Source organism: Taudactylus pleione, unplaced genomic scaffold (genome assembly GCF_031769625.1).
Source record: "Taudactylus pleione unplaced genomic scaffold, aTauple2 ptg000752l, whole genome shotgun sequence".
NCBI classification, from domain to species: domain Eukaryota; kingdom Metazoa; phylum Chordata; class Amphibia; order Anura; family Myobatrachidae; genus Taudactylus; species Taudactylus pleione.
This window is the reverse complement of record NW_028285154.1, coordinates 496,363-511,159: the sequence shown is the minus strand read 5'-3', so window position 1 is coordinate 511,159 and position 14,797 is coordinate 496,363. Positions and strand designations below refer to the sequence as shown.

The 14,797-nt window shown below is 46.3% G+C and overlaps 1 protein-coding gene across 1 annotated transcript in view; it reads left to right on the top strand.

The window, feature by feature from the left end:
- WNT9A (Wnt family member 9A) overlaps nucleotides 1-14,797 on the top strand; it is a 193,158-nt gene that overhangs the window by 55,144 nt on the left and 123,217 nt on the right. Inside the window, exon 2 of the mRNA XM_088457286.1 lies at nucleotides 1,308-1,433. Coding sequence (XP_088313412.1) covers nucleotides 1,308-1,433 — 126 coding nt within the window. The remainder of the gene's footprint in view (nucleotides 1-1,307; nucleotides 1,434-14,797) is intronic.

Genomic DNA, 14,797 nt, shown 5'->3' with positions numbered 1-14,797 from the left:
CCCTCCCGGAAGGGGCAGCCAGATAGTTGGCATGTATGGTTCACAGACATATTGTCTGTACACACTGGCCGATGGCCAGCAGATATATTGGTTGATCAATTGATCGGTCAGTGTGTACCCAACATTAGCAAACTGTTTTTACTTCCTAGCTGAAATCTATAACTTGTGTGTGTGTGTGTATGTATGTGTATGTGTGTATATATATATATATATATATATATATATATATATATACATATGCAGAGCATACTGACCTGCTCTCTCAGGTAGTTCTCCTAGACTCCCTGGAGAATAGGTCGCCCTCCTCACCCAGTGAAATGGGTGTAGTAGGGGGACACAATTTGCATAATCATGGGGAATTTCCCAATTTCCCATTGGGAAATACCATGAATCAGGCCATTGCACAGCGGGCAGGAGAGTGGCCACTAGGACATGAATAGTATCACCATGCCCCCTCACTTCCCACTTGGGTTCTAAAAAGTAGGCAGAAGACTTTGGACCTCATTCAGACAACTGTTTTCTTTAGGTGGGGACAACTTTCAGTACCATTTAAAACATTCATTGGGTTCTCTCTGCAATGAGTCTGTAAAGTACACAAGTACCGTTTATCACTCTCCAATGTATCACTTTCTAGAGCTTAGTACATCTGTCCCTATTACTAGCGCAAGTGGGTCCTGCGAAACAGCATTCTGATTGGAAAATGACAGAGGTGCGTCACAATTATATATTATACTCATTGTATTCACCAAAGGTTCTACAAATCTGCCCCAATATCCAAATAAATTAATTTAAAGGTTAAATTTTTATGCACCAATGAGAAACGTCACCCTTCAGTTATTGTTAAACATATTTTAAAAATGTCTTTTATTTTAGATAATTTGTTCTATAAGTTTATCAATGTGTTACTTTCTCTTTTCCACATGCTGAGAAACTGAAAGATTTGATAGTGTCCGAAATAATCAAACACATTATAATTTATATGTATTCAAAAACAGCCACAATTGAGAACATTTAGGTCTTAATTGCTTCTGTGCAAATTAGCGCTGGTATTTGGTTGAGTGTTGGCCAGAATTGTCGGCCAATGCAAAAATATGAATTGGTTGAATCTCTAATATGCTCGGCAATTTAATTGCCGCTGCATCCTAAAACGGCAAGCCTCGCATGTAGAAGCCGCAATTTTATTTATTGCCCTCTGCCAGTGAGCTAGCTTTACTCTCACACCTCATATGGTCACAAGCAATGGGAAATCCCCCCGGCCATATTTGAAACCCCCATTTTTTTTATTTATTTTTTTTACGTGCCCCCAGAAATCCAGCCCCCATGCCCCTACGTGCCCACTCAAGACTGACATCCGAGGGGCAGGACACTGAGCAGAGTCTGCGCTCACCCCGGTCTATTGAAGGATCGCCGCGCCATAGACGGTACAGCCGAACGTGAGTAACTGTCACACTATTCTGGAGCCCTTGTGCAACAGGTCTTTACAAAGCATTCTAGTAAAAAGCTTTTCTGTCATTGAAGTTCTCATTTAAAGAGAAATAAAATACTATTCACCATAAACATATTATAGCCTATGTGTTACTAAAAGTATGCCTGCAGTATCTGAAATGTTATTATAATAATAATAATAATAATAATAATAATAATAATAATAATTAGTCCAGCAAGGTGGGCAGAGGCTCTGCTGGTATCTAAGAATACCCAGGTCTGGGCCCAAAATTAAGACTACCACATTCATTGTTTAAAATTGGAAAAATGACCTGAAGCTCTATCTTTTAAACTTGGGTTGCTTCATACAAACATCCGAGGAGGCGTCTGTGTGTGTGTGTGATGGGGGTGCTTCTCTGTCTTGCATCACTCTGGAATTAGGAAGGAGAGCAGGGGCAGCTAAATTAACATTCCCACTCACATAATGACTTTGGTCTGAGGCAAAGCAACAGGTTAGAACTTTCAGAGAGCCTATGGACTTCTTATCGGGACACCTTCCCTGAGAGGGATCCAATCGTATCCCTCCTATCTCCCCCTGCAGCCCGCGACATTCTGCACTAGGGCATCGCAAAGGACAGCTCTTATCGGGAGAGTTGTGCTTTGTGATTTTCATTGCATTTCTAGGTACATACAGTACCATATTACAGAGGCGCTGCTTAGCACATCCTGCCCAATGACTGAAATTGGGGACATTCTGTTTGATTTGTCCAAAGTGGACTTACCCAGTAGTTTGTTGATTAGAACAAAACACCCCAATATCACAGGGTCCCCATATTAAAAAAAAATCTGATAAAAGTGGAGGGAATAAATCTGATATTTTACTTCCGATGGTACCCGATGTACCGATGGTTGCATAGACTTCCTGGAGATGACGTGCGCGAGTGGGCGCCTTAAGACAGGCTGGTGGGCGTCTATATACACAAAGTGATCGCACGCCAGGACATAGTGGTCGTGCTTATGCCTTGCTGTGCGATCGCCTGCCATGCCGTCACTTAGCCGAATTTGCATACTCTGTGTGCGAGCGCATGCATCTGGCGAGCGGGTCTGAATGAGCTCCTGAGTTACTCGTGTGCAGACTGCTAGGTAAAAGAAATGCTCTGCACAGATTACTAATTTCAATACAGATGACCACAGATCAAAAATGAAAGAAAATATTGCTTGCTCTGCTTTACCATTTGAGCTTTTTGTTCCATTTCAGCAACTGTTTAATCTTATATATTTTACTTTTAAACAAAACTGCAGTAGGAAACCAGGGTATAACACTGAAAGAAATGCTATGCTCTAGGTGCATTTGGGAGTAGGTGCTGAAATGTTTTTTATTTTGCATTTATTATGTCTCAACCTGTAATGGAAATACATTTGTATTTGACTACGCAAACCTCGTTATTACAGCTTGTACGTTTAATGAAAGCTCTAAACCAGTCAAATAATCCAACTACTGTATTGCTGGTGGCCAAACTGTATTTTCATATGATATGTATAATATGAAGTCTAAGTGCATCGTCGTGGGCTTAATGTGTGGGAACGCGGCACCTCATTGGATAGGTCCGGGCTGACCATTAAATCCCTCGGCTAATTGAACCTGCCCCTAATTGACTCTGTTAAGGTCTCGTTCTCCTGCTCATAGTAAAGAATTGTGCTAGGACTTTGTGATTTATTCAGAATGTATCTATTTCTTTTTGACTCCTCTATGCCCCTTTCTGCACTGAAAATTACAGCGGTAGTTCGGTATATATGTGACATAATGGCCACATGAGAATGATGACATTCAGCATGTCAGCACTGATGTTATGTTCAAATTGTTAGAATGCCGTCATACTGGTTTTTGGTCACCCCAACTGCCACTCTAACCCTAACTGCCACTCAAATCCTAACCCTAATGTCAATGTCGGCATTATAACAAGGTCTACATTTCCAGCGTCGAGATTCCGTCAACATCAACATTTCATTAATGATGTCAACATTGAGCCATGGGCTTGTTTCACTATCGATCGCAACTGCGAATGCAATAGCAATTATGCACGCAGGTCAACTGCGATAGTATGCTGATTCATTGTGCTCGCTATGCCATCGCAGCATAACATTAGGACGCCCACCTTACCTTACACACATCCGTAATGTTTAGCGAGAGTGCGAACGCAGCCTCGCGCACACATCCGGCCCCACGTCCTCTTTATCAATGTCGACATGTTAAACATGGAGAGTCTACATACCTTTCAGAGAGTAGTAGACAGCCTGATACAGACTTATGGTTGTAGGTGTGCAGAGACTGCAGGATTCGTCATGTCAGTACCCTATGTACTCTCCTGCTAATCCTCAAGTGAGCTCAGACGGGAATGTCTCTTTAATTCCATCCTTTCAAGGGGCTGAGGCCTGACCAGATTAGTGTGTTGAAGCCTATCACCATGCCTAGCCAATTGAAAGGCTTTCTCTTCCCCTTTCTCTTATCATGGGACTTTTTAATTTATTTTTAATTTATTTTTCTGTTTTCTTTTATTTTCTGTTCTCTATATGTTTGTAATTTGCAAAATTGGCTGTAAGGGAGGAACTCCATTTCCATATAATGCGGGAGAGCTGAGCTTAGCCTATTTAGGGCCATTATGTTTATTGCCCTGGTCATTTTTGTGGTCTTTAAAAGGGATGCAGTCGGGAAGCCGGCTGACATTATACCGGCAGCCGGCTTCCCGACTCATATCCCGGCGAGGGTGAAATGCCCGGCGTCTAGATGTAGACGCCGCTCATTTCTCCAACGCCGGGTGACCGGCGCCCGGCATCCCGATCGAAGGGATGCCGGGCGCTGCGAGCGGACATCCGCGGGGGGGGGGGGAGGGTTAGGTTTAGGGCTCCCGGGGGAGACTTAGGGTTAGGCATCCCCCGGGAGGGTTAGGGTTAGGCTAGGGGGAGGGTTAGGGCACCCGGGGGGGACTTAGGGTTAGGCACCCCCCCGGGAGGGTTAGGGTTAGGCTAGGGGGAGGGAGGGTTACGGTTAGGCACTTACAGAGGGGATTAGGGTTAGGCACTTGGAGGGGAGGTTAGGGTTAGGGGGGGTTAGGTTAGTCATTACTTACCTTACGACGATCGGGATTTCCAGCGTTGTCGGGCTGCTGCTGCCGGGATCTGTTCCAGTGTCAGCCGGTGGTATTTCATACCGATTCCCTTTAAAATCCTTTATTTGGGTTGGGGGGGTTTAGGTAGTGTCTAGTGTAGCTTAGGGGGTTAGGGAGGGTATTTTCTATTTAGGGATCCAAGTATGCCTGGTTTGGGGTTAGGCCATACAGGGTTGGGGGTTATGGGGTGGTTTGATTTATTTGTTTTCATTTATTTTATGTATTCTATGATTCTTATATTAAGTTTGGTAATGTCGGGGTATCTGTACTATTTGTTATCATATTTGCATATTGTACTTCTTTTATCTCCGGATCTACAGGCCTGAATGGCTCCTTCAGGTCATTTTTGCTTTATGTTTTGTGTTGAGAAGTACTCAATATATCCTGTTATGTATATACCATATTCTATTTATATGTACTCTGATATTTCAAATCTGCCTTAATTCAATTATTCTATATTTTTTATTTTTTTTTATTTTACTTTTGTTGATGGGTGTAAGTTTTTTTTTTTTAAAAATTCAATAAAAAATACTCAATTTAAAAAAAAAAAAAACTTCTGGTTGTACTTTGCAGAGGGGTGGAGGAGCAGCGCAGATTTGCTGGAGATCAGGGAGGGTAAGAGTGATTTACTAAAGTGAAGTACATGTATCTCCAAATGTATGTTCAGTTGCCGATTGTTCCCTTTTGTGCACAGACGTGTCTGATTTTTAACCAATTTGCACGGATTTTGCATGTGTAATGTCGGTGTCTACGGCAATGATGGGGAAGCTATGCAGATTGGGGTGTCCCTTGCAAACTAATACTTGGGGGGGACATTTACAGCTAAAGGGTGGACATACTGTACATGTACAGAAGCGCAGGGCGGATATAAAAATAAAATGTATTTGCGTTGAAAAGCCTTGTACTCCGTAATCACCCTTTGTGAGTATTGGACAATACATTTGCCCAGTTATGTGGAAGAATGTAGCATTTTATATATGTCAGGAGGAGAGCGGAGGAGAGATAGCGACACTCATACTTGTCAGTAAATATTTATCGCTCAGGGGGCGATGTATCAAGCCTTGGAGAAAGATTAAAGCAGAGTTTTCCAGAGTAGCCAATCAGCTGCTAACGACCATTCATCTAGCGCAGTCTATGAAATCGCAGAAGATGATTGGTCGCTGGGAGCAACTTTTTTTTCATTTTATCTCTCTCAAAAGTTTGAAACTGTATACAATCGGGAAGCCGGCTGCCTTAATACCGGCAGCTGGCTTCCCGACTGTCATATCCCGGCGAGGGTGAAATGCCGGGCATCTATATCTAGACACCTGTCATTTCCCCGACGCCGAGAGACAGGCGCCCGGCATCCCGATCGAAGGGAAGCCGGGCGCCGCGAGCGGACAGCCGCGAGGGGGGAGGGTTAGGATTAGGGCATCCGGGGGGAACTTAGGGTTAGGCACCCCCCCCGGGGGGGGTTAGTCTAGGGGGAGGGGGGGTTAGGCACCCCCGGGGGGGACTTAGGGTTTGGCAGCGGGAAAGGGGGGATTAGGGTTAGGCACAGGGGGGGAAGTTAGGGTTAGGCATCCCTAAGGAGGGTTAGGGTTAGGGGGTTAGGTTAGTAGATACTTACCTTAGGACGATCGGAATTTCCAGCGCTGTCAGGCTTCCGCTGTCGGGAACTCTGCTGGTTTGTCGGGCTGCCGCTGCTGGGATTCGGACTCCCGGCCATGTGGTAGCCGGAATATCATACCGATTTCATTTGAAACATCCCCCCCCTCAGTGAGTTATTATTAGTTACTAATATTTGCACTAAGCCATCACGACCGATGCGACACTCGCTATCATTGCCGGAGCTTCTGTAGAAGCATAAACATTGGCTTAGATGTAATCTGTTACCCAGTATAAATTAGATATGAGCTACATGTTTGGTATAGGTACAGCCTTGGAGAGAGATAAAGAGGATGGGGATACCAACCGAACTGTCATATGACAGGCTGTGTTTAAAAAATGACAGGAGCTGACTGGTTGGTACTTTATCTCCGTCCACTTTATCTTTCGTCAAGGCTTAGTACATAGGCCCTGATTCAGAGCCGGACGCTCTGACCAGAACGCTCGCTCTGAATCAGGGCCGTCCTATTTAAATTTGGAGCGGCCTTTTGGACAGCTTATGCGAGCGTCCATGATGATGGTCGCGATGGTCAAGACCATCGCGACCATCGGGCTTGCAACGAGACCCTGCGGTAGGGTCTCGCTGCCGCAAGCCCTGGTGATGTCAGTGGGGCCGGCTTCAGACGGTAGGCGTTCCCATTGGAACGCCTCCGTCTGGCAGCCACGCCCCCAGCACGCCCACCAAAGGGGGAGTGCTGTCAGTCACCATCGACAGCACGCCCCCTTTGGTGCGAGACCCAGAGCGACAGCTTGGCTGTCGCTATCCGGGTCTCGTGCATGCGCACGATGGAGCTTCCTCCGTCGTGCGCATGCGCATTTGGGTACCATCGACCCGCTTGCGAGCGTCCTGCGCATGCGAGCGGGTCTGAATGAGACCCATAGTCCACTAAATGTATATCGACTGCTAAGAACAAAACTGCACAAGTGTCATCATTTACTACAGATACATTCAGCCAATCTCTAGTACACGCAATACTTTATGATAATTGCTCCTACGCGACCCCCATCCTCCGCTCTACCTCCAGCTCCAAACATCACAGTAACCACTGCGCCGGGAGCACTGTGTGGCCTGATTGTGAGTCGGTAGCATCCGCTTTTCCGCTCAGCCGCAGCAGTACATTGACTTCAGTATCCGCCTGTCTATGGCGGTTTTCACGGTCCGCCTTCATCCAGAAGGTCGCGCCGCCCACTGCTTTCCTGTCACCAATATTATCTGGACTGACACCCACTGCGTGTTGGGTGCACCAGATCTGGTCAGGAACAGGCATCTTATCTCCGTCCGCACGCTCCAAATTAGCACGGATGTCGGCCTATGTGTCGGAGGGACTGACAGGACACTCCAAGAAGACCGTGTTCCCTACGGTTCATTTGCTGTCCAGAAACGCCCATTTCACAGGAAAGATAGACCCGTCCCTGGAGGGATCAATATGTCCGCACGTTCAGTCTCCGGCTGTGCATATGCGTGATACAGCGCACGTGGAGCCGGCGATTGCTTTACATGGTACATGTACAGTTAGAAGATTTCCAAGAGATCCGCCCACATTTGGACTTCGACTGTCGACTCTAGAGTCAGGCCCAGTGTGTGTGTGGGGGGGGGGTTTGGTAGATTGTAACAGACACTGGGGGAGATGTATCATCGACGAAAATGCGGTAAAACCCCGAATATGCAGTGTTCGGGGGTTTTACCGCATTCCCCATATGTATTAAGTTCGCGTCGCTAGGTGGCGTTACCCAAAATAAGCCTATGGACTTCTTAGCGCGATGCTCGGGGCTGGGAGGGATCCGAACGGATCCCTCCCATGAGCCCCCGTGGCCCGCGTGTTAAACCCGGAAGTCCCTCTGCCCGGCAGCATCGCAAATGACAGCTCTCATCGAGAGAGCTGTTCTTTGCGATATTCTTGGTACATACCGCGGTAATTAACCACGGTATGTACGCGAAGTCGGGGGGGATGTACCGCATCGGCGATGTCACCGATGATACATCTCCCCCACAGGGCCGGATTAAGGGGAGGCGACAGGGGGCGATCGTCCCGTACACATAGAGGGACCCCCACACAGGGTCGATGTGACCCTGCCGAGAACAGGTGTCCAGCGCTACCTGTTCCCGGATGGGGGCTGGGCTCAGAAGCCGCGGTGGTTCTATTGCGTGCAGCACAGACTCAGAGCGGCTCCCGAGTCTCCTCATCAGCGTCATGTGACACATGACGCTTAGGAGCAAACTCAAGAGCAGTCACCTGCCGGGTCATCATGTGAGAGAGTCTTCGTATGGGACTGGGGGGGTAGACACAGGTGCCGTGTGGTTTGGAGGGGGTCCCCACAACTTAGTTGCCCCGGGGCCTCCACAAGCCTTAATCCGGCCCTGAACAGACGTCAGAATCCCGGCAGTAGAATGCCGACAGTGAAGATGCGGGCGAATTTCAGTAAGTATTTTCAGGCTTACCATAACCCTTACCCTAATCCTAACCCTCCACTCTCACAGCCTAACTCTCCCTTTCCGCAGCTTAACCCCCCCACCCTCCATAACCCAACCCAAACTCTTATACTCACCGTTAGAAGTTGTCGGCACTGTAGTTCGTCAGGATCCCGCCACTGGTATTGTGAGTGTTGGGATACTGGCTACATCCCATGGTGACATTTACCCAAAAGTTGAAAAAAAAATAAAAATAGATTTTAGGCAGCGAGGGTCTTATAAAAATTACTGATTTGATTAGAAGAGAGAGGACAGAATTGTATGACAGTTACCTCGTCTTCGTCACTCACTGCAGTTGGGGTACCTATTTTATTTTTGGTTCCGCAGATCTTTATCAAGTTTTACAATGTCTTATATCAGAAATCCTATTCCCCTGTGGCCTGACCCCTGGTGGAAGACACAGGAAGTTCAGATGTTGCTGTTTGAGCCTGTTTTAGGCCCTCACCCTCTGGTGGATTTGTGGCTTTTATGTTTTGCTGTTATCTACATTGCGGCTGTAGTGACGATTAGTGCGTTGCCCCATTGACACTTGAACACATGACTAACTAGGGAAATTTTTGTTTCCCAGCCAGCAGTTTAACTTACATAATTAGTTGGGAATAATTAAATCTGACATGAGAACACAGACTTGCAATTAATGACAGGCTATTTTTGTCCTCCCAATCCAGGAATCCCTTTCTACACTGGTTTTCCAACTAGTCCAACATGCCCGTATCAGCTGACCACAGTGGCGGGGTGGGGGGGGGGGGGGGGGGGGGGGCGGGGGACACAGGGCCTATATCTAAATCTTTTCACATTTCTTCAGCACTTCAAAGGGCCCAGCTATAAAGCTTCCATGACTTGTGATGCGGGAGGCAGCTGAGCTCGGAAACATAATAAACCTCTTGGGACAAGTCGCTCCACAGGTAGAGTCACACGTGGGTAAGAGAACCATTGTATAATGGTCAATTCTTTAAACTGGAAATGGTTTGTCATTGAGCAATAAATAGAGGCTCAGCTCAGACCGTAATGGTCCGCTCAGACAAAGCCAGAATTTATTGATGCCTTCGGGGCGAAGCAAAATGGCAAACGGACAAAATGTCTACCTATAGAGCTCATTGGTCCCTCTGCCGCCATGTCTCTGCAGTTACCAAGACCGGTCGTGTATAGCATTAGCAAACTGTGCATGTCGCCACACTTTGGTGGTCAAGTCGGAGAGATCTGTTTGTTCGGAATCCAGTTTTGAGTGGCGAAATTGCTCAAGGCCTGTTAGTGCACCGTTTATGGGCCACACATGAAGCCGTATCAGAGTGTGTGATCACTTGGAGACCATAAGAGAATCCCTGTAACTGGAAAATACTCTCCAGCCACTTCACAGCAGAGATTACCCAAGCTCCCGAGATTTGCAACTGCCTCACAGCACTGAGGTTGTGGGTTCAATTCCCATCATGGCCCTAACTGTGAGGAGTTTGTATATTCTCCCTACTTTTGAAAACTAGTTTCAGGGAGATTGTCGGTGGCTGAGGGGGCGTGTCATGTTCAGCCCTGGGGGCATGTCTAGCTCCACCTATGGGCGTGTCTATTATCATTTAGGGGCGTGTCCTGCAGTGGCAGATGAAAACTATAGTACTAAGAGCAACATACCACCAGAGCTAGTTTTTGTATGGGTATCATACTACCAAAGGCTGTATAGTCTAATATCATGTGTTAGTTGCGATGTGATTGATGGTTAAGATGTATCTGTATATAATATTATAGCATGGTTTCAATCAGGCTGAAAAATTATAAAAAAAAAAAATTGACCGCCCTCATTCAGTGCAAGCGCTTGCTTTTTGCGAGCGCCTCTGAATGAGGTCCTGAGACCCCTCGTAGTCATTGATAAATTGTTTAATCAAGCACGTACAATGTGCAAACTAGAGAGGGTGCAGGGTGTGGTCATTGTGGTATGCAGGGCATGGAAATGCTGCCCCCTCTGAGCACTTTTCAAAAAACACTAATCATTGGACTCTATTGTTTGAGGCCATTTTATGGTTAATATCAGGCTTGCCTACCCTCCCTATATTAGCAGGAGGCTCCTGAAAGTACAGCTGCCTGTTAAAAAAAATATATAAATCATATATTGACTTGTTAACCATTAAATGTCCTTAGACAATAGATGCCAATGATTAGGGCCAGCTGTATTTTTAGCTCCCTTATTGTGGAATATCATATATCCAGATTACAGTCACAGGCAACAACTGCACTCTGAAAGGGCACTCACTAACAGCCATCCATTCATTGGCTACTCACTAACAGCCATCCATTCATTGGCTACTCACTAACAGCCATCCATTCATTGGCTACTCACTAACAGCCATCCATTTATTGGCTACTCACTAACAGCCATCCATTTATTGGCTACTCACTAACAGCCATCCATTTATTGGCTACTCACTGACAGCCATCCATTTATTGGCTACTCACTAACAGCCATCCATTCATTGGCTACTCACTGACAGCCATCCATTTATTGGCTACTCACTAACAGCCATCCATTTATTGGATACTCACTAACAGCCATCCATTTATTGGCTACTCACTGACAGCCATCCATTTATTGGCTACTCACTAACAGCCATCCATTTATTGGCTACTCACTAACAGCCATCCATTCATTGGCTACTCACTGACAGCCATCCATTTATTGGCTACTCACTAACAGCCATCCATTTATTGGCTGTCAGTGAGTGCACTTTCAATGTGCAGTTATTGCCTGTGACAGTCAGCACCCCAACTGCTATATAGCTATATATATATATATATATCTCATGACGCTTGTGACACAGGTCTCAATGGCCGCTTCTAATTATATTTTGTGAGGCCATCACAGATCACACACCTGTCTCTGCACACAGTGCAGCGCTGCTGACTCACCTCCGATCTGCTCCGCTCTGCTCGTTGCCACCGCCGCCGCCGCGCCCAAGCACACTCCGTCCATGTGCGCTGATTACTGACTAGCCGGCCACAGCTACCCACAACCCCGCGGTGGCCGGCCTTTAAGTATCATGACGTCACGCGTTGTGACGTCATGACGTCCCCTCAGCTGACTCCGCCCCCCGACAGTCCGGTTCGCGCATGCGCAGTCCTAGGGGGATTAAGAAATCGGGAGTTTAGTTAATGTTTGCGGGGGAGCGGGAGGGTTTATTTAAAACCGGGAGACTCCCGCTAAAATCGGGAGGGTAGGCAACCCTGACAGACTGTAAGCTCCACTGGGGCAGGGACTGATGTGAGTGGTAAGATATTCTCTGTAAAGCGCTACAGAATATGTGTGCGCTATATAGATAACTGGTAATAAATAAATAATTCCCTGCGATGATGCACAGATTTAAATTAGATCACCGATTGCCGGCATTCTGTCTACATAGCGATCCAACTCCAAGCTGGCTGCGTGCGGATGAGTTTGTCTTCTATTCTTGTGCTATGTGCTTGGTTGCGTGGGTACGTGTCCATAGAAGATAATTAGTCCTATCCTACGTATACAATATTGGTGACATGTTGAACGTAGCCTAACATATCAGCAGTGTCGTATAACAGTTGCAGGGTGGGAGATGTTCTGGTTTGTTGCGTTGTAGCTGTGATGTCACCGGCATTGGTCCTGTGCAGTGAATCCCACAACCTGCAAAGCATGTCCGTTACTAGGAGTCAACATGACACCCCCTAAAACCCTGTGCTGCCCCGGAGGGAGTGATGCTACATAGAGAAGCTAAATCATTTTCTATGAAATGTCAGAACCAGTGACCTTTGCATGGATCAGTAATTACATGCTCTGATTTACACGTTAGCTTAGAATGAACCGCTTTCTTCTCAAGATCATCTGTGGTGTTGAGTAAAGCACATGAGACAAGACACCTGCTGAGCCCCTGGTCATCGGGCCGGTCACTCGCATATTGCCTGGTGTTATTATGGAGTCCCGATGATACTGTAAGGTCAACAGATGCCAAATAGTCTCAAGTGGCCCATAAGTTGGGTTATTTATGGAAACTGAATGCACTGAAAAAGTGGGTGCTGAATATTTCGGCTATCCGCTGCTGGAGGTGACAGGAATATCTAGCGAGGTTCCATTTGCTCTCTGATAAATGATGTACAGGTGCCAATACTGGATTGGCAAACACATTATTACACCTAAAGATCACCCCTTCCGAGCAGGCCGCACCATGTAACACTTTACGATTTGTGGTACTCAAGTTTTCAAACTGAAAATGACAGAGTGATTTAACCTTTTTTTTACGGCCGATCACGAGTTAGCGTGTTTGGCGCGTTTAAAGAATTTGCTTTTAGCTGGGCTTGAGGAGAGTAGCAGCTCCACGGCTGGCCTTAAATAAAGGAATTTGTCCAAATGCAAAAAAAAAAGGCACCATCAGGAACTATAGCGCTCGTCTGCGCACGCGAAAGCAGCGTCACCACCTTAATGGCTGAACATTTCAGCTAATTCATATTGGCTGCGGAGGTGGGCGTTTCCAGCAGGACACGCCCACCTCAGAGATTGCAACTTCTGATAGGTCCTAGCACTCTCACCCCTGCCGTCGTACAGCGACAGTGTACTCCAAAAGACAAATTGTGCACTATTGCAATGTGTGGGGGCATCATACAATGTATATATGTGTGTGTGTGTGTGTATGTGTATGTGTATGTGTGTGTGTATATATGTATGTATGTATGTATGTGTATATATATATATATATATATATATATATATATATATACATTACACACACACACACACAATATGTGCCTTAGCCAGTATTTAGCCACCGTACCCGGTTTTTAGCTACTAGCTGTCTGAATGTTTTATTGGGGGGTTTTACATTAAAGTGAAATAAAACCTTTTAGACAGTAAGCCCTTACAGGCCAGAGCCCACTTCCTTTGTTCTCTCCTAGTACTGTAAATCATCAGTCATCAGTGCACATAAATTTGTCATATCCATTCTTCCCACCTCTATCCTGCCTGGGGTGTCGCCCTCTGCTCTGGTGCTTCTAGCACACGTAGCTGTTGCAACAAACGGCTGAGACACCGACCTGAGTGTGCTAGAAGCACCAGAGCAGAGAGTGACACCCCAGGCAGGAGAGAGGAACTGCACGGGTTGTGACAGGAGCAGGGTGCTAGAATGAACACTTCCTAAGATGGGAGTTCTATTAAGAAGTGATATTGCCCACAGCAATCAATCAGATCTACTTCTCATTTATCTAGCACCTTCTACAAGATAATACCTGGAATCTGATTGGTTGTTATGGGCAACATCACATCTTAATAGAACGCCCATCTTAGTAAGTGTTCATTCTAGCACCCTGCTCCTGTAAATTTACCCCTAGGTGACTCTGATCTTGTCATACTCAGACTCTTTGATTGCTGTCCATTGCCTAATCCAGCCCTGTTATATTCCATACGTACATTGATGGGTCGGTAATTAGGTTCTTATCACTGTACAGCGTTGCAAACACCTTGACGCATACGGTGACAGCTGGTGAGTTTGTCACCTGTCAGAACGTAACGCAGGTGTCCTAACGCCAGCTTAGCGAGGACAGAAACCTCCTGTGTTGTAAATGATGTAATTCAGCATTTCATCACCGCACGCTGCAATATTTTTGGGAAAGTGAAATTTCTTTTCCTCGTCCCCGACAGAGAGTAAAAACCCTATTATAAAGTCACGTCTATTAGTACATTAGGATAACCGCTTTCATGAAGTTACATATTTCGATTTTTGTCCCAAAACACTGCTTGGTGTATATTATATCTTACATTAGATTTTACATTTTCTTGAAAATATTTGTCTAATTTTCATACCTCATTTCCACCGCCATCACCAAGCCCTCGCCCACTGTGCCACTCTGCCGACCTTGCTGGCAGGAATGTGACCTTCTAGGAGAATTGTCTCACCTTAATCCAGAAGCCTACGCATCATCCCGACAAGACCCAGCAAATGTGCGTTCTCCACCCTTATCCCATATAAACAGGATATCCACAAAAACACTAAGGGCCTGATTCAGAGCCGCTCGCTCACGCTGTGCGTTCGCAAGCGGCCCGATGCTCTGCATACACTTCGTTCTGCGCGTGCGCGAGCTACACACTGCG